Source organism: Corvus brachyrhynchos, unplaced genomic scaffold, assembly GCF_000691975.1.
Source record: "Corvus brachyrhynchos isolate BGI_N302 unplaced genomic scaffold, ASM69197v1 scaffold17, whole genome shotgun sequence".
Lineage (NCBI taxonomy): Eukaryota > Metazoa > Chordata > Aves > Passeriformes > Corvidae > Corvus > Corvus brachyrhynchos.
The window spans coordinates 10,104,305-10,124,964 of NW_008240046.1; the positions used below are offsets into that span (position 1 = coordinate 10,104,305).

The window sequence follows — 20,660 nt, forward strand, 5'->3', positions numbered from 1 at the left end:
GTTGGAGTTTCAGATCCCCAAACCCCTTATTTATGTTGGTGTTGATCCTTATCTTAAAAGGCTTTATGATATATGAGATAATCGGCTGTTTCTGTTTTAGAAGTGGTTAAGAAGTGGCCATTAGCAGTGTAATAAATCTAAAGATAATGGATCTGCTTCCCTGGGGAAATAAGTGCTACATATAAAATTAGGAATACTGTATCCATAATTTGTTTCCTGGGGAAAGAGCACATGCCAGTTTATTTAATGTCACCGAACAGTGTGAATGTATTAGTTAGTAGACATAATTAAAGTTCTTCATGCAAATACTTCTTTTCCATTGTTTTTCACCAGAGTCTGCACTATCTTTTGCATACTGCAATAATTTCCTTTATTTCAGAGCTCTACATCCACCATGTTGCCCTGTGGACCAGTCCTGTCCTTTATTCGGTGTCTGGTGCGGAAGAAGAACATCAGTGGCGAAAGTCTTGAGGACACCAAGTTGTGCCGATGCTTGTCAACAGTGGACCTTATAGCCCTGGGTGTAGGAAGTACCCTTGGTGCTGGTGTTTATGTCCTTGCTGGAGAAGTAGCCAAATCCGATTCTGGACCTAGCATCGTTGTTTCTTTCCTCATTGCTGCCCTTGCATCTGTGATGGCAGGTCTCTGCTACGCCGAGTTCGGTGCTCGTGTTCCCAAGACTGGTTCTGCGTATTTGTATACTTACGTTACAGTTGGTGAACTGTGGGCTTTTATCACTGGCTGGAATCTCGTTTTGTCCTATATTATAGGTAAGCCTAAGAACACGGGTTCCAGGGGTTTCTGATAAAAGCAGATAAAAGATACAGATTTAGGGCTGTTTTTCTTTTCTGTCTCTACGCTTAGCTACTGTTTCTTTTTAGTTCTGCTGAGATGAAATAACTGCAATAATTTGATTAGGTTATTTCCTTCTGTGCATCACCATTGCAAACAGGTTTTTTTGCGAGATGTTTTTGTAAGACTGTGACGTATGAACCACAGAGCTTGTATGAAAATTGTGTCAGACAATTCAGTGATGATACACAAGAATAATCAGGACTTCTTTGCCGTCTTTGGTCAGCAAGAATAATTTCAGTACAATCAATAAGCATTTTTTTTCTGAATATACACAGCAAGGATGTTTAGAGGGACCTCATCGCTATAGTATCTTACAAGAAAGTCATGGTGTTTAGGTACTAACTTGCTACTATATCCTTGTGCTAATTAAGTGCTGTCTTCTCAGGTAATCCCATAAAATACAAAGTTGACCAGATCCAAATAAAATCAATGCTTATGTGGTAGATACCCAAATAACTATTTCAGTGCTTCAGCAGAAAAAACATTTTTTGATTTAAAAATTATTTCTCCCAGAGGAACATGCCCCAAACTTCCATTATATTGTGTGTGAGCATGCCTAGCTTTATATGTGTACCTATAGGATGGTTACTCAAATCATTACAAAACTGATATGCCCCAGTATTGTATTAAAATGTATTTCATGAGAGGACAGTTATAAAAATGAGATTGTCTTTGGCCGTGCACACTCTACCACAAGAGAGCATTAATTTTAAATACAGACTCTAGTAACATACATATTACTAGTAATTTTTTTTTCTTTTTTTGCTTTACTTACAGGTGGACAAACTTTCCTTCATGTTCTTTCTTCAAATGCTTTCTTACATTACTTTGTATTGTTTAACATATGTCATACTGTAATTCTAGAAAAAAGCTTCTTCCAGAATCAGACATAAATGACACAGAAATAATTTCTGCAATATTTTGGGAATAAACGAGGCACAAATCTGTATGTTTTAGTTCTAGAAAAACTTGTTACCATTTAACAAGCAAAATTCTAAAACATTAGAATTCTTCAGCAAAACAAACTCGCAGCACAAGCTCTGCTTTTTTAAATGCAAGTAGCAACAGGCTTAGTTTTGTTTCTGTTTCAGTAGAAGTAGCTGTATCCCACTGTATGGATGTAAAACACTAAACATGCATGTGTTTTATGAAGGTACATCAAGTGTAGCAAGAGCCTGGAGTGGCACCTTTGATGAACTTCTTGGAAAACGGATTGGTCATTTCTTCAGTGCCTACTTCAAAATGAATTACTCTGGGCTAGCAGAGTATCCTGACTTCTTTGCTGTATTACTTATATTACTTTTATCAGGTAAGACAATATATGGCTTAATTTATGGTGGTTGTGGTATTTTACAGCTAAAAGTGCTAAATTGTAGGGTTTTGCACCAGAAGTACCTTAAGGAAGTTCAGATGCACATTTTGTATTGGCACAGTGGCTCTGTGAATTAAATGTATATAATCAAATTTTCACATGCACCCTCTTCTCTTGAAAGTGAGACATGAATTAATCATTTTTCAGTACTTTTTTTATAACACCCATGATGCAGATTTATGGTGACAGGAAAATTACACAGTTCTCTGTGTTTTCTTGGCTTTATCACCAGTAAATGCTTTCAGAGTGGCCTGGAGGTTAAGCTCTATAGTTTGGTGATGTGGTCTCCTTAAATCATATATTGTGCACATAGTGGGCATTTGTAAGGGTTCTTTTCCATCTAAATTGGTCACTTATTTGGTATAAAATAATGTTCCCCTTTCTAAGTCTTCAGTTGTTTATCCTAGAATTTGCTTGAGCTAAAGGGCACCCCAAGGTACTTACATGGACCAACAGACCAGTTTGAAACCTGAGTAAACCTTTCCTGTCTACTCTTCCAAGTCCTGTTCTTTTTTGCCTTTACTCACGTATCACACTTTTGAATCGCAAGCATTGACACCAGCTACATGCTATTTGAGGGATCAGAAAGCTCAAAAATACTGCAACTTACTTCCATGTTTGCGTTTAACAATTATTTACCACATGGAAATGTTTCTACTGCCACTGGGAGTGAAGGAAGCAGGAAGGGTATTCTGAAGTGTGCAGTTTGTTTTCAGGTAATACTAGAAGCATTTCAATATTCAGTGGAGGTCTTACCCGTATCTCATATACTTGTCCTGTTCAGTCTCTCTTTGGATTAAACCAAAGCAGGAACTTTTCTTTTCTGGGAAGTGAAACTAAGTTATATGTATATAACCTGTTCTCTGGTTCGCTTGCTCTGAGTGGGGTTTTTTTGACACAGGAAAACATTTCTGTTCAACTTACTGCTAGAACGAGTGATCAATGCACCTGAAGATTTATTAGGTCTCTGTACATAAAAGTATGACTTCCTACACTTAGGAAGATCTGGGAGTTGATTTGACTAGGTTTAGTCCAGCATCCTGCCACACTTGTGGCTCAGAATTGCCTATAGGACCAGTTCAGACCCTTATGTCAGGCGGGTTGGGAATGAATTTGGAATATAACTGGAGCAGAACCTTCAGTTTCAGCTTTTCCAAATAAAGGAGGAAAAAGTAACCCTTTGAAAAGCAGAGCCTTTGAGCCCTTTGAAACTCCACAAACCAAACTATACCATACTAGTTTAGATGCTGATACCTTTTATATTTCCTCTGTTGCCATTGCTGCTTCAGAACATAAGAATTAGAAGTTCTTGATAAAAGAGGAAATGTTTTTCCTGTTGTTCATCACTGCTTCTGAGTTTTCATTTGTGTCCTGTCTTTTCATCCCTACCATCATTCCTTCTTCACTCTTTTTTGCATTTGTGCTGCAAATTGCTTTTCCAGGTGTCTGTGATAAGGAGTCAAACCCCCAGTGACTGAACTGGGTGGAATTCCCCACTGCTGAGAGGAGAGTCAGTGGGAATGGCTCAGGACTGTATAGGTTGAGCATGATACAGTAATTGGATTGTGAGCTGTGTAAAGCTGGATCATAGGAGTAGCAGGTGATATTTTACAAACAATGTTATGTGCTAGGCACAAGGGAAAGCACACAGAAATGTGGTTTGGGTTCGGGGGTTTTTTTGTGTTTTTTTTTTAATAAAGAAAGGACTTTAAAAATGCACATACTGTGATTCATACTGCATTAGGCTGATTGAGATACTGCCTTTTTGGAAAAAACTGAGTTGCACAAAGCATACACCTATTTCAATAAAAATGTCATTGGTGAAGAAAACCTGAGCAGCTCATAAGATAATTTCTGTGTTCTGGTAAGAGAGCAAATATCTCATTAGCGGAATCAGAGACTTTTTAGATATTATTTTGAGAGGCTTAAAATTTTCAGACTTAATCTCTAAATAATGAGGGAAAGTATGTATGGGATGTTAGTGGAAACACTTAGAGCGCAAAGGACTTGTGAAAACTTTCCAATTGTATTTAATTTTTCCTGATCTGCTCACTGCCTGCTCTTCCATTAAACTGTTAACACTTTAAAACTTAACTGTTTAAAATCTAATGATAAAGTAGAATCCTGATGGAATAACTTTCAGATTCTTTACAGTTCTTCTTTTACGTGTATACCTTCTTTAAAATGCCATTTTATTAGTATAATGGGCCATTCACAGCTATAAAATATTTTTATTTTACAGGTCTTTTATCTTTTGGAGTAAAAGAGTCTGCATGGGTGAATAAAATTTTCACTGCTATTAACATCTTGGTCCTAATCTTCGTTATGATTTCTGGTTTTGTGAAAGGCGAAGTTGACAACTGGAAAATAAGTGAAGAATATCTCAGAAACCTTACTGCAATAACAGAGTAATTTTTAAAAATCTATTTACTTGCTCATATTCCAAGCAGTTTTCTGTTACATGTGCTTTATTAGTAATATACACTATTAGTGTTTTAATATGTTTTGTCAAAAACTTCAAAGCAAGTAAAATGATGGTTACTTGATTTAGATATTCTTCCTTTTGCTGTTATTTTTGTCTTTCTTATGAGCTTGGACATAAAAATGTCATCTCACGGAGTTTTGTAAAGCAGACCTCTGTCATGATGAGAACACTTACACATTTTTTTCAGAGTTGTAGGGTAGGAGGGTGCATGTATTTATCCTACCAATAATGAAAAAAGAAGTTATCTTTCTGCTGTATTTTTGTTCTCTATAGGAACTGCTCATCCCATGAAAATGTGACAAGTATGTATGGGAGTGGTGGCTTTATGCCATACGGTTTCACAGGAACATTGGCTGGTGCTGCAACCTGTTTTTATGCTTTTGTAGGATTTGACTGCATTGCAACAACTGGTATAGTATTTATATGTGTGTATATATGTCTAACACTGGGGGTCTTTTTGCAAAAAAACCCCAAAGAACCACAAACAATATAATAATCTGTCTACTCTTCTTACTTTGCTTTCTTCCAAACCTCTTTCAGTCAATGTAGAATGAGTCTAAGTTCATTCCTGAACGTGGCTATCTTTCTGGGAAGAATGAGGAGATTTTGTTTATTTTATTCCTGTTCTAAAGAAATGATTGTTGCTTTCTAAGTCTGGAAAGTGCATAGTATACAATTTTTCTGCTCAAATAATGTTAATCATCTGCTCACTTTTACAGTTCTCTGAGATGTTCTAATGGCTGATAGGGAATGAGTACATTGAACTTATAAAGTGTAGGTAAATAACTAAAAATAATGGGCTTGGAGTACTCTGAATATATAATGTATTTTATGACCTTTAATTTATCTCTATTTTAATGCTATTTCTGACAACAAAATACTGAGTTCTGTTCTGCATGTCTCAGTTTATTTTACTCAGGTCTTTAAAACTTCCATTGCAGATATGATTCCCATGACTTAGATTAACAAGTGTTTTGTCTTTGATGTTATCTTTTAAAGCTGAAGGGGAAAATTAGTAAGAATTTTTGGTGGGGCATTTTCTTTTCCTTTTTTCAGGAGAAGAGGTCAAGAATCCTCAGAAAGCCATACCCATAGGAATTGTGGTGTCCCTGCTTGTCTGCTTCACGGCCTATTTTGGGGTTTCTGCTGCACTGACACTTATGATGCCGTATTATCTGCTAGATGAGAAAAGTCCTCTGCCAGTAGCATTTGAATATGTTGGATGGGGTCCTGCTAAATACATTGTAGCAGTGGGATCCCTCTGTGCTTTGTCTACAAGGTAAAAACATTGAAATACTAATTCTATTGGGAAAAGCTCTGATGAATAATATATTACATTTATATGTATATTTGTGTGTTCATTCTGAGGGCTCAGTCCATGCAAAGAATTAGCAATAAGTATTATAAGCAAGTTTTAAACTTAAGCAGGTCTACATGGCAGTAGCTGTGTTAATTTAGGTACCTCTTTTTTAAAAAAACTATACTGTTATTGAACTCTACCTCTTTGGTAGAAGCTTATTACCCCAAAATTTTTTTTTAAATTTAAGTAAGTATTTTCAAACATATGACCTGCAAGTTACTTTATTAACTGACAAAGTAAACATCACCCATTTTGTCCTTTTTCGCTGTCCATTCCCAGTGTCTCAGCAGCTTTATGGGCTCTGTGTATTTGCAGGCAAAATTGAAGACATGATTAACTAGCTCCACTTCTCGTCTTCGTTGCCTGTCTCTGTTTTCCTCCAGTAGCCAGTCTGTCTTATGACATCATCCCTTCCTGTGGTTTCTGTGTGGGTATTTGAGATGTAGATTATAGCTGTGAAAATATTATAATTTATTCCCCTTTGTGAAACTGTGAATGTAAACGTATTATTTTGATTAAAAAGATCAGGGAGGGCATGATATGTGTTAGTATGTGTTCAGATATAATACACCCCAATTGTAATGTGATAGAAACACTTTAATTAAATAGAAAACTGCTTGATACTTGAATTTAGGGATAGAAAAATGCTGATGCCAATCTTTTACCTGAGCTTGTGTAGGTAAGGAGTCATTTACATGAGCTTCAGTGGTAAGAACACTGGCTGCCTTTCCACAAAGGAAAGCAAGTTGCCTGTGGAAGCACTAACAGCACTCCAACATAACCCTGTAGGCATTAGCCTGAATATGAGCTTGTTGACTGTGGGCAATGGTTTAAAGGAAAGGAACATTTAGACGTAGGAGGGGTTAGAAACATGAAGTAGTTCAGGAAGGACATTAAAAGAAATGTAGGACTGACTGAAGGATATCACAGTTACACAGTTCATCCTGGGATTATAGTTATTTTCTATATAGTTGTCTTGGTCCCCTCAGTTTGGAGGGTTTCACTGATTTTTTTTCTTTACATTGATAAATAGTAAAAGTTACATATAAGAAACTAGATTAAAGAAATTAATACTGGAAAACAAAGTGAACTGAGATGGTAAGAATGTATTTTTAGAAATTTGAACCGTTGGTCTCTTTTTCCAGTGTATCCTGACGAATTATATTTACTCCTGTGGAGAGATTAATCTTTCAATCTGTTGACTGATGTTAGTTTAGAACAAACCAAAGGAAACTGTATTTCATATCCCTCAGTTTAGAGGTACAATTAAGAAAAAACTTTGGAATTAATTGCTTTTGGTCTTTACAGTTTCCTCTCACTGTGTTATGTCATGAACTAGTTTCGCCAGGGTAAAGATGTTTGTTAATATTGCCATTATGTATGCGAATGTACTTAAAGAAGGGTAGGATAAATGAACTTTACAAAGCTAAAACAACAAAAAACTTTCCGGAATTTTTTTGGAATGTACCTTCTTTGTGGAAGGTACACTCATAACTTGTACATCAAAATCAGTTCATTTGCAATAAAACTTCTCTCCTGTCTAACCTTAACACCTGTGTCCCACAAGCGTTACTGGATGTACCTAGCACCTGTGGTATGTAAGAGCTGTGCCTTCTTTAAGTGATGTAGTTGTTTCTCTAAAGTAAGAAAGGAAACCATTCACCTGGTTAAAACTTGTGTGCTTGCTGCAGAGGTTATACTGGCTATGATTTCGCCTTTTGTTTTCTTAGTTAGAAGTATTTCTCTTTGAGGGAAAGAAAACACCTAATTTAAGAAGTATGTTTAAGAGCTTCAAGTTATCAATAGTTTAAAAGCTTTATGTGTTCTGCTAATAACAAGTCTAAATTAAGTAGCTTTACTTCTTCCAAAAAAGTCTTAATGAAGCTTGCCCTAGGGGTGCTTTACTCAAAAAAATTAATCTGCCCAAGTATACTTGTATGGTGCTTACTTTGAATTACTGTTAATAAGCCGGCTTACATGGAAATATATTGTGTAAGGGATGCTGCTTATGCTTATTTATTTGCTGCTGCTGACTGACAGACTTTCTCCAGGACTACTAAAGCTTAATTGCATAGTTGGTGTGATCTGGAACATGTTCCTGGTCCACTAACACCCAACAACTACAGTGATGGCAAGAGTTATCTTGCTAATCTGGATTCATTAATATAATAATAATAATAATAGTAATAATATCAACTTTACAGTTAAAAAAAATTATTTGTGTCTGATCTGTAGTACCTTGGGCTATGGGGCTTTCTGGTTTTGTCTTACAACCATACATTTTGTTTCTATACATGCCATTAATTAACATTTTTCATTTTGTCCATGAATACAAACTCTGCATGAATTGTGTTTGCCATGTTGCATGTGTTTGCTTTTTACTCAGTCTTCTTGGATCCATTTTCCCAATACCACGTGTAATCTATGCTATGGCGAAGGATGGGTTGCTTTTCAAATGTCTAGCTCAAATCAATCCCAAAACGAAGACCCCACTAGTTGCTACTCTATCGTCTGGTGCAGTAGCAGGTGAGACTAAGAGTTGATCCTTGTAAAGAAAGGTGCACAGCTAAACAGATTGCATATATGGAAATAAACCACTGTTGTGCAGCTTTGATTTGCTTTGGACTGAAATGATCAAATCTGCTTGTTGCTAGGTAAAGTAGTCTACCAGTAAAACTTCTCTACTGCAGATTTTTATTTGTTGATTTATCTCAAGTGCTTTCAAAGCCTAGGGTCAAAATAAACAACAACTCAAAAGCAAGAACATCAGTCAACCAAACAAAATACCAAGAGCAGCAACACAGAGCCTAAGAAAAACTATACCCAAACCCATTAATTCCTCCAAGCTTTCTTTTTGTGTAGTTGGGTTTACCAGTAAAGCATTGTGCTTTTAATAACCTGTATTTGAACTATACATTTTTCTGTTCTAGTCTTCTCGGCTCTATGTTCCCTTTGCCCCGAATTCTGTTTGCCATGGCACGTGATGGTTTACTCTTTAGTTTTCTTGCCAAAGTGAGTAAGAGGCAGGCACCAGTTTCTGCCACCTTGACAGCAGGGGTCATCTCTGGTAAGCTCTCAAAGCCCATGTTACTTAAAACTGGGATTTAAGCGCTCTATGCACGTGCATGGTACTTTATATTTTTGAAAAGGGCTGCTTTTAACTTCCCTTGCATGTACAATGGGAATAAAATTATTGAGTAATCAACGGGTGTAAGAACTCCAGATCAAGCCAATCATGGTGGTGGTGATGGTCTTAATGTCACAGAATTCAATTTTTTTTTTCAATATTAACCCCTCGTATGGTGAATAAGCTTGTTATTTAATCTGAGTCCCTTAGGCTGATGCTCTGCTGACAGGGCTTTCTTGTCTGATGTAGACCCAATATATTTATCCCATCTATAAGGGGGGGGGGAAAGAACTGCCACATTTTTTATTATGAGATATAGGGAAAATAAATTACATTTGCAGCAGGGTCAACTTTTGTGTAAAATACAAAGATTTTTAAATTGTCTTCCAAAGAAATTTATTCTGTTGTTGTATAGGGTTACCAAGTTGTGGTTGAGGAGCATGTGTGTGTTGGGAGCTTTTGTGTCTGTACATATATGTATACACATTCATGCCTACATATATTTTATGAAAACAGTATTTTGGGAGCTGTTGTCAACTCTTATGGTCAATTCTTAAACTACAACTGCTTCACTTTTGTCCATACTTCTTGCAGAGGTACATGTAGCTGTGCCCAAATTTCATTGATCAGTGGGATGTCTAATCACCCAGGAAAACGGAAGCTTCAGAAGTATTTAACTCCAAGGCAAATAAATATTTTTTTTAAGTAATTCAAATATGAAATACATGCCCTAGAACTTTTAGCAACCTTGGCTAAAATTAATCTCAAATAAGAGGTTCAGGAATGAGACTAAACTATTTTTATTTATAGTCAGGGTCACCCTCAGATGCCGCAAGACTGGAACTGCTCACACTGCGTGCTTAATAATGCAGAAAGGCACAGTCATTGTCCAGATAGTTCCCACATGAAGAATTATTATCAGTTTCCTTTCCTTTGGTTAGAGTACAAACAGATTGCTTAGCATTACTTTTATTATTTCAACTTTATTTTATTTGAATTTATCTTATTGACATATTCTCCTTTAAGAATTTGGAAGTGTAGTTTTGTGGGGTGAAATCAAGATCTTTATGTGAAATCACAGTAATGATGAGAAGAATAGTGTATTACCCAGCTGGTAAAGTTATACAGCCCTGCCTATAGCTCTGCAGCAGCTGATATTGGACTGCTTTTAGACAGTCTGGGGAATTTGGTGCATCAACAGCTCACTGGAAAACAGCTTTATCGACTGCTGAAGAAAGACTAATTTCTTCTTCTAATTAAAAAAAAAACAACCATATTTGGTATTTTGTGGTCATAAGTAGTTTTGACAGAATAGTTATGGATGTATGCAACAGCTTATGTTATCTGACTTTCCTATGCATTTGTAGCATGAATAGCTTTACAGCTGTAAGAAATATTAAGGAGATGAGATGTTTAATTAAAGTTATCAGGTCAAGACTACAGCTGAGACAGTTGTCACATTATTATGTGACTGATGTTTTCACAGGTGGTAATCAAGTGAAATTGACAAAATGTTTCATTGTCAGTCCAGTTTCACCATAAATGGACCTACCGTTGTCTCTTGGAGTAGAATTAAGATAGGTGGAAGAGAAATACTCTGCCTTTTTTTCTCTTAATAGAGAAGAACTACTAAGAAAAAACTTGCAGGCATTTTTCACTTTGTTTCTAAAGTTAAAGAATATCTGGGCTATAGAGTAGCTTTTTGAAGGTAGGATTAAAAATTAAGTACAGCTACTGTACATGAGGTTTTAGTTAAGTTCTGTTCTTCCTCAGCTTTGCTCTTTAGAACATGAAAAGCAGTGAGATATTCAAAAATCTACTCTGCAAATTGCTTTTTGGATTTAGGAACATCCACTGTCATTAAAGAAAACAGGACGCTCTTTCTTAATTGGAAAAAGAGACCCCCAAATTGTATAAAATATAATTTTATAATCCAGCAGTCTTGTTTTCAGAAAATCACATTTTGCTTCCTCCTTCACGATCAAATACTAGGGGAGTATGTGTCTGTGTGTTTGTGCACTTACGCAGCTGTTTACAAATACATTAAGTAATGCGCACCATAAATATGAAATATAAGTATTTTTGAATATAGTGTGCATATACACACAGCGTATAAAGACTACATTTAATAGTTTCTTTTGATGTTGAGATTACTGATGACTCAAAAAATATGCATCTCAAAAATATTAATAAAATACGAATATTTTAAGATGCTCTTTGAGCACATGTATTTCAAATAAATTGGAATTAGCCTTTCATTTACTGATAGTTTCTCCTAATTTCTTTATGAATAATGGGCTTCTGTGTGCAAACAGCATAGACAAAAAAAGACATTCCAGAATCTCCAAATGAATGTGGCATTAACTTTCATAAACACAAGATTTCTATGATTACTTCCACTATCACGGAATTTTCTGCCTCTGAGTTCAGTGATCTTAAGAATATTCATTCTTGAGAGATGTTACTGGTCCTTCCTGAAGGTGAATTGAAAACTATTTTTAGTAAGATAACCATTAAAAAAACCCCACAAAACTATTTTATTTGAGGCAACTCCTGAAAGTCCTCTTCACATAGAGCTCTTTCCCAGCTTGGCAGAAATTTTACACCACAACGACTTTTTCTCAGTTTGGCAATGGGATCCATCCTTTCAGCTTTGGTGAGATTCTGCTGCAGCATCTGAACTTTATTCTATAAAAATGTATTTTTAATATGGCCCAAATTCAACAATATATGTGCAAATACTTATATCCAAATAAGTCCAATATAAGCATTTGATTATGCAGCATGACTCTATGACTCATCAGTGCCTATCTATAGGAATGAGATCCCCAACTGTAGGGAATTAGTTTTGGAATGATACCAGTGCCTTAAAAAAATGTGGTTTTAAGGATTATCACAATTTCACTCACATTGCTGTCAGTAAAACAGTAAGTTACGCTGCGGACAGATTTGAAAATCTTAGCTGAATATATCTTAATATTAATCTTGGCACTTATGGTTAAACTTGATGATCTTAAACTTCTTTCCCAATGTGAATGATTCTACAATTCTGTGTCAGTCTCATGGGATTTTTTCAATTTCTTTTCTTTTTTAGCTGTAATGGCATTTCTGTTTGACCTAAAGGCTTTAGTGGACATGATGTCTATTGGCACGCTTCTTGCTTATTCACTTGTGGCAACCTGTGTCCTCATTCTTAGGTGAGCCAAAAACATCCTTTGTATTCTACTGTGGTTTACTTTGTGTTGGTATATTGTTATGTAAGTATAGCAGTGAGTTGGGTCAAAGCTTCTGGTAAAATTTAGACACCTTTTATTTTCCTGAAGAAGTATTGGTCCACAGATTAGTTCCAAAGGTACTAAATATAAGCTTCAGTACAGAATTCAATGAATGATATTTTGATATGAGTACAATCTATGCTGTACATCAGGCATATTGCATTTTGGGGACTATATGTCAAAGGGGTAGATGTTCTAGGTGGTTCACAGGACGAACAAGTTCAAATAGTTGCTTTGTATTATCCTAGTCAGAAATGTAAGACCAGACAAGTGTTTTAAGTTATGGTAACGAAGAAGAGAGTGCAAATATTATCTCTCAGTGAGTGAGATTATAAATACTTCTCAGTAAAACTGGTATCAGTCATGTTCGTAAAGCTATAGAATTATATATTGCTAGCCACAGCTCATTTTATTATGCTTTGCTCTTTTTATTTTAAAAAGTCAGCCTTTATTACTTAAGGCTAAGTAATTAACTTTGAAAAGTGTAGCAGCTTAAATTCAGCTCAAATTCACTGTTGCAATAATTTACACTTTAAAAGAGAAGCCTATTCTATTTAAAAAGGACTTATTTACCATATGTATTTTTAAAAATACACTTAAAAGCTAACAAAGCAGATGTAAATTTTCTGTTAATTCCAGTTAGAAGCCTCTTATAGTATGGGAAGCAAGTCAGAAACAAGTTCCCTTACTCTTTCCTTGCTGTTGACTACCAGACCCTGTCCTTTCTTTCTGTATGGGACTGGTCATTTATCTGAGCTGCTGGTGCATTCAGGTAGCTTAAAAAACTGCCCAAAAAAATCTCCAAACAAACCAATCCAAAAAGTGAGTTGCAAGTATTTTTATATATGATAGTGACTAATAATGCTGTTGCAGTGCAGTTAAAACATGGGAAATTCCAATGCTCTACTGAAAAGAATTTAGTACTTAAATACATTCCTAGAGTCATACTGCTTCAAATCCGGAAGTATGCTTAATGGTTTTTTATTACTCTGTTTTATGCATAGGTACCAACCCACCTATGAGGAACCAAAATACTCTCCAGAGAAAGCAGCTCTGGCTGCAGCTGAAAGGGAATCTGCAGTGAGTGAGTCACAGATAAACATGATAGAAGAGAATAGCTTCCATCTTCAGGCCTTGATTAGTCCATCCAGTTTACCAACTGAGCAGACTGCAACTATAGTTAACATTTTAGTGAGTCTCTTAGGTAAGTATTCGGCTGTCCAAACTCATGTATGCATTAACATACATGGTGGAATTTTATTAAAGGCAGAATTAAAAATCTGCTGATAACATGCCTTCTTTCAGTCATACTAAAGGTGTCATTCTGTGCTTTTATCCTTCTTGATGAATAAATCTAATCAGTAGTCATTTTCATTTAATTAAACATATTCATAACAACAGTACACGTTGAAGCTTACTATCACTCTTCTTAGAAGTCACTTCCTCTTCAGTGCAGAGATTAAGTGACATATTTCCATAATTTTTTTGGTTTTTATACAGGTTGCTCGATTTGTGGCTTGAGTATCCTCATGACATATGGGATTCATTTCATTGCTAACTTGGAGCCCTGGAGTATTGGAGTTCTTGCTTTTTTGGTGGTAACATTCATAGTTACGATTCTCCTCATCCAAAGGCAGCCTCAGAACCGGCAGAAAGTAGCCTTTATGGTAAATAATGTATTCTCTATGTTACTCTCTGATGAGAGCTTTGGATGGATTCTAATGAGTGGAAGAGAGAACTTAGAAGCTGGAAAACAACTCAGAAACTGATGAGTGTACAATCACTTTGTGTAGTCTGCAATCCTTTGGACCTCAATACAGAGTATAAATCCTTTCCTTTTGCACTTTCACTTATATTCTAAGATCAGTTATTTAATGGAAATAATGAAGTACAGTGATGAAGGTCAAGGAATCTGGTGGAGCTGGGGGAGCATTCCAGAATAAGAGAGATAGATACATTATTTTTCAGCTGTAAATACAGGAATTTATTAGTATATGTTCAGCACAAACTGCAAAGTTTTTCTATAGCCTTAGAGAATATATATTAAACATAAGGTATTTTACAAGTTTAAGATCTGTAGAAACTGTTGGTTAAGCCCAGTGAAAAAGAAAATTTCACTACATTACAACAGCAAAAAAAATTTAAATTCTTTATTAGTGATTACATGTGTTACCTCTAGTTTGTGTTATATACCTGAAGTGTGACATGCAAAAAAAAAAAATATATATATTTAATAAAAACATATTAAATATTTCCTTTTAGGTTCCACTATTGCCATTTTTGCCATCATTCAGTATACTGGTAAATATTTACTTGATGGTACAATTAAGTGGAGAAACTTGGATGAGATTTAGCATCTGGATGGCACTTGGTATGTACTTCTGTTCATTTCAGTCACTTCATACACTAGAACTTACAAATCCCATCTTAGAACATTCTTCTCCTTAAATATTTGAAAAAATATCTGTGATTTAATAAAAGTCAGCTAATATTTCTGATCAAAACAAGAACATGCTTCAGAAGAAGTATTTATATGCAGTCAAAATTGCAAATATAGCTTTTAGGTAATATGAAGAATTCCAATGAGCAATGATTTTTTTTCCTAGTAAGTATAGCTAAAATTGTGTAGAAACCTGCTTGTAACACGTTTCTTTCCAGTATATCAATCTGTCCTCTTTTAGATATAGAAAACTGTATTATTCCATCTAGACGTAAATTAGAGATAGTAGTTTCCATAATCTATTAGAACATTTAATTATGCAAAAATTATGCACTAGAACTTCTTATAGAAACAGGGAAGACCTGAAGCATGAGCTCTGATTCTGGTATCTGAAGAAGAAAATTCTTTTGCAAAATCTGTTCAGCCAGAGAGAAATAACTACTTTTTAATGCACTACTTGCCTGAAAACCCTATGAACCTTTTCTTTCTCCTTTTGGAAGGCTTCGTCATTTACTTTGCTTATGGCATCAGACACAGTGTTGAAGGTCATCAGGGAGATGGATATGATGATTCTTGTTCAGAAAATAGTGGGTTGCAAGAAAAGAACCCAGTGGAAGAAGTGGATGACACTGAAAATGCAAATGAAAGGGATCAATTTCTTCCACATGAAAGGACAAGTGAATGTTAAACTCTGCAAACACACAAATATTTTAAACCTTCAATTGGGATTTTACTTGCAGACTGAAATTTCGGAAGCTTTCTGCCAACACTGGGGCTATTGAAAGTGTTTACTACAAGGCCTGACTGGTATTTTGGACAAGCTGCTAATCTGTCTTCATCATTTCAGAACTGACAGCATGGAGATTAATATTTAAATTTTAAAAAAAAGTACCCTTTGGCAAGCAAAAATTTGGAGACATTATTTGAAGTGTCATGCAAAGTCACTGGCAATCATCAAATATGAAGAATTTTAGAACTGTCTGCAAGACGTTCTGAGTATTTGACAATGCACTGTGAACACAAGTGCCTTTCATACCTTCTCCTTATCTTCGTTACATGTTTTGGTAACAATCTAAATTCTCTTCTTTCTGTTGAAGTAACTCATGGGAGATAAATTTCATTCATACAAGCCTGGAAAGTATTTGCAAAATGAATGGTAATTGTATGGATTAGATACTTTGTAAAAATTAGAGGATCATATATTTATGTAAAAAGAAGTAATTGCTTCTCTTTACTACCCATGACTACTCATCAGTAGTCACGGAGAACTCAAGCAGTGAAGATACTCCAAAGGTTTTTAGTCCCTCTAAATAGCATTCAAGATTTCTGCTTAACTGCATGCCTTTTCTTTGAAGGATGCTGTGTGTATAGAATAATACTCACAAGAGGAGCTCTTTTGTTTTCTGCAAAATCATCTGGGGAATAATCTGTTGGTTACAATATTGACAGTGACAATCAGATGTGATTTAGCAAATTTTGTGCTTTTGACTTCAGAAGGGCCAGAATTTTATCCCACTATATAATTTGGTACTTACCTACAGCCGTCATCCAGTTTTGCTCCTAACATTTTTCCCCCTATACTTTCTCCTTTATCATGTTCCAGAACTGATATTGCTGAGATTACGTTACACATTGCTTCTCCTAAGAAAAATTAATGCAAAAAATCCTGGCTTTCTTTTCAGGGGAGGTTAAAAAACCAGAGGTTTGGACTTTGGGAAAAAGCCTTATCAAAAGAGTATTTCAGTGCTTCATTAAGTCTTACACATATGTTAGCACAGCACTTTTTTGTGAGCCAGGCCTACATCCACAAACCCCTTCATGTGGGTATGATGTCTTCATGCTAATTTATGTAAAGAACCAAACTGGTGTGGCTGTGCTGGGTGAACAATTATTTTAATGCTGGTAAAACCAGAAACTGTTCTTCTTTCAGTATAAATCATGTTATCTGTCAAAGGCACCCAAATATTTTAACACTTTTTCTCAGCAAGGAGTAGGTTCAAGTCCCATGAATGATTCCACAATATGAAGTATTTTGCAAAAATATATTTACAAATCCTTCCCTATAGTAAGAATTGTCTTGGAATTTGTCATGGAGAGTTGCAATCTGCTGCTGGCATTAGCCGTTGGTATTAATCTCTATTGGTAGGTATAAGAACTTTAAATGCCATGAGAGCTATGTTGGTTGAAAAGCACCTTACTTTTTATAACAGCTGGAATTTCACAAAAAAAAAAAAAGAAAAAAGAAAAAACCAAACTAGTTACGCTGCTTCTACATCTCTCCTTTTTCAGAGCAATATGTCACTCTTTTTAATCTTAAAATGACTTCTTTCCTAGTAGTCTTAAATCCTCAGCTTCAAAAAAAGCCATTGCTGCGGGAGCAAGTCAGCTGTGCCCATGTAAAGCTTTTGCGTGATGTCTTTACAAGCCTATGGTGAAACACAGCTCTTAAAATTCCTTCCACATCTCAGCATGTGGGAAGCACAGACTTGCTTTTTGCTATGGTTGTTGATGCCACAGAGCAGGCCAGCCAGGCTCCCCAGACGCAAACTGCTGCTGTTCTGTGATATGCAAGGAAGACTCCATTCCCTCCCAAAGCCATCATACAGAACGTGTGTGTGCACACCTGTCTATGCATTTGCATCTGTCTGATATTAACCCATAGCAAATCTGATGTACTGATTAAAATAATTTCTATAAGGCCTCTGGAGGGAACTAAAGGAAGTAAATTTTCTAGCTTATTTACCCGATGGATGTGTCAGCACTTTGCGTATTGACAGTTTCCCCTTTCATTTGTATGAATATTTCTCCCCCCTTGTTAGAGAAATTAATTATTTTAAAATAATAGAATGTGCCTGTACAAGTGTTGCTAAGACAGATGGGAGGAGCTGCAGCACCAGAACTATCCACATAACTAATGAGATATGAAATGAAACTAAAGGAAAGTCATTGGGTACTCATAGTTGCTTCAACTGAGCAAAGCTTATTTATATGTGTGTAAAGTCATTATTAGTCAGTGGCTGAGTGAAAACAGACAAGCCAGAAGTAAGATATTTATAGTAAATTTGATGTGCATTTCTATATGCAGTCTTAAAATTGCAGATGCTTTAGCAGGCCTTTGCAGAAGCAAAGGACATGCCATGCTAGTCCTTACACAAGAGTGATGGATGCAACAAATCCTGATTTTGTTCTCACATTTGCCCTATATTGGTACTTGCTGAAAGATCAGCTGAAAGCACAAGTCCATTGGAATTAAATAGTTGTTATTTTTTAACAACAGTATTTTTGATACTGTAAATTGTTCTGTGCAATTAATAATGGTACGTATTAATACAAAATATCTACTTTTGAAGGTAGCTTAATGGGTTTTTATTTCCTTTGTAGAAAAAAATTCTCATAAACTTTATTTGTGTTGGTACATTCTGGATATGCCATTAGATAAAGGAATTATTCTTACCCAGTTGGCTTTAAGAAAGTAAGCCAAAACATATGTAACAGAGAACAAATAAATCTTTTTGTTCTGAGGTATAGGAGTCATAAAACATTTCTGAATACTTCATGTTAACTGAAGGGATCCTCCTGTGGTATTGCAGTCCTAATTCTGCAATGGGAAGTTTTATGAGGCAACTTAGATTTCATTGTCCGTTATCGTGAATAAAACAATTCTGTTAATAATAGTATGCTTTTGCGGGTGTCGGCATTTTCACCGACAAACGGGACAAGGAGCCTGGACAGGTGTTCCAGGAGCCTTTTATTATTTTATTCCATTATCAGTCTCACATACTGAGTTGAGACAGAGACGGTACAAAGCTCACTCTGGCACAGGCATCCAGAGACTTCCTGGTTACAGACCATTCTTAAAAGCTTCTTAGCCAATTAGCATGCTTCTAAAATTTACACACAACTGTTTTAACCAGTCCTCAACAGCGCACGTACTTCTGTTGTACACAACACTCGCTTGTTACACCTTTCTAGAACAATGCACAATATTCCATTATTAAGCTTAAACTTATCTATCCTGCTAAGCATATTTTTTGCAACTTCAAAACCTATCTCTGCCAAACCTAGAAACTCCGGCCATTGTTTCAATGTCCTTGCTTGCTATTAATTGTATCTTCTTCTACCTTCAAGTTTTCGCAGCTAAAGCTGATCCCTAAACTCTTCTGCTTTATTCCTGAATCCTGCTTTTTTCTCACACCTAAGAGCCTTTTCACCTTCTGTGTTTCCCCACATTCGGCCACAACAAATGCTGGTCAGATTCCTGAAATCTGTCATACTGTGCATATGTTGCCAAGTGTTAAAGCAATTTATATTACCTGCTGTTGCAGAACTATCAGCAATAAATGTCAAGAGTAGTGATACAGAGTTACTTATGTACTTAAGTAGGAATTGACCTGTGTCATCCAGAAACTTCGAATGATACAATGAATTTAGAGGCAAAACTTGGTAAAGCTTAAATATATATTCTGTATTTTGTTACATGATAAATGTACAAGTCTAGTCACCTTTCCCCCAAAATTTATGCCAAAAAATCTATATTTGAGAAATATAAGGCATAGTGTTTTCATAGAAGTTTTAATAAGTGCCAGTATCAATGTGCCATAAGCATCCTGAGATGATGAAATTGTGACAGTGCCGGAAACCTGGACTGTGCAATTGGGTATAAGGCTTTTGACATTGAGGCACATTTTGTACAGTAGGAATTTAATTCACAGGAAGGCTGGCATGTCTTACTTGAGTGCATAAAAAAGAAAATAAAAGCACCTTTTTAATGCTCCTGGGCCCTAATTCTTCCTAGACACACTGGGAAGTCTGTACAAATTGCAGTATGCTCACTGAAGGCACTGAGGTTACTCAGTGTTAAGCAAATATGTACTTTACAGAAAGAGCAGGTGGTATTTCATATAGCATAGGATCTTTGTTTTTAATTTCCTGTACTTTTAGTATTTCTTTCTGGTATATGTTTGGAGGACCTCTGCATTTTTAATAGCTAGACCTTTTCAAAGCTAAATATAATGCCTTTACCAGGTACTGATCTATTTTCCATTTGATCATAGAAATCAAACTCCTTAACATGAGCTAAGTTGAAGGATTCCTGTGCATAGACATGCAGACATGCATTACAAAGAACTGTGTGTGTATATATATTTTTTTACTGTCAGTTGGACAAATTCTGTTGTTTTTGTGTGTTTTCATGAGCCTTGTGCCAGGTAAACTCCAGCTTCACCAAGTTTAATTGGAGTCAGAATATGAGGAATAATGAATATTTAGGAGACCTTTTTTCTTTTGTGGTACCAGAAAGTAAAGCATGAAATACATGTTACATATCTTTAAAAACAATTATGTGTGCATCATTTTAAAAAACATTAGCGTTCATATCCATCTTAACTTTTCTTTTTGTTCATATGTAGATTTTAGTGATTATTTCTGTATTGTATGCTGCTGAGCATTTAAAGTGTAGATCGGATGATTATGATGCAATTTAAACTACAAATTTGTAATTCTTTGAAGTGCTCTACCAAAATGAAAAGTCTTGAATTTTTATGAATGTAAAAATGCTTGTATTTAAAAATATGGTGCTTTTTTTCCCACTTTACAACAGAATTGTTATCAGTGACATTTTTAGTTACTTTAGTCCCAAATTCTAATAGAAATTACATTGCTCTTCATTTACTGTAAAACATGCTTTGTGGCATAACAATTGTGCATTTGTTCCATATTTTTTAAATAAAGTTGAATATCACTTGTA

At 35.6% G+C, this 20,660-nt stretch overlaps 1 protein-coding gene across 7 annotated transcripts in view; it reads left to right on the plus strand.

Moving 5' to 3' along the window:
* SLC7A2 (solute carrier family 7 member 2) overlaps window positions 1–20,660 on the plus strand; it is a 53,741-nt gene extending 33,081 nt beyond the window's left edge. For 6 of the 7 annotated variants that reach the window (XM_017744585.1, XM_017744586.1, XM_017744588.1 and 3 more), the window contains 11 exons: window positions 380–770; window positions 2,009–2,164; window positions 4,470–4,635; window positions 4,986–5,122; window positions 5,769–5,991; window positions 8,459–8,598; window positions 12,294–12,396; window positions 13,479–13,678; window positions 13,975–14,141; window positions 14,737–14,845; window positions 15,415–20,660. In XM_017744585.1, coding sequence (XP_017600074.1) covers window positions 395–770; window positions 2,009–2,164; window positions 4,470–4,635; window positions 4,986–5,122; window positions 5,769–5,991; window positions 8,459–8,598; window positions 12,294–12,396; window positions 13,479–13,678; window positions 13,975–14,141; window positions 14,737–14,845; window positions 15,415–15,602 — 1,965 coding nt within the window. In that variant the 5' untranslated portion in view covers window positions 380–394 and the 3' untranslated portion in view covers window positions 15,603–20,660. Of the gene's footprint in view, window positions 1–379; window positions 771–2,008; window positions 2,165–4,469; window positions 4,636–4,985; window positions 5,123–5,768; window positions 5,992–8,458; window positions 8,599–9,002; window positions 9,140–12,293; window positions 12,397–13,478; window positions 13,679–13,974; window positions 14,142–14,736; window positions 14,846–15,414 lie in introns of all 7 variants that reach the window. The other variant, XM_008641441.2, reaches the window with a different exon arrangement.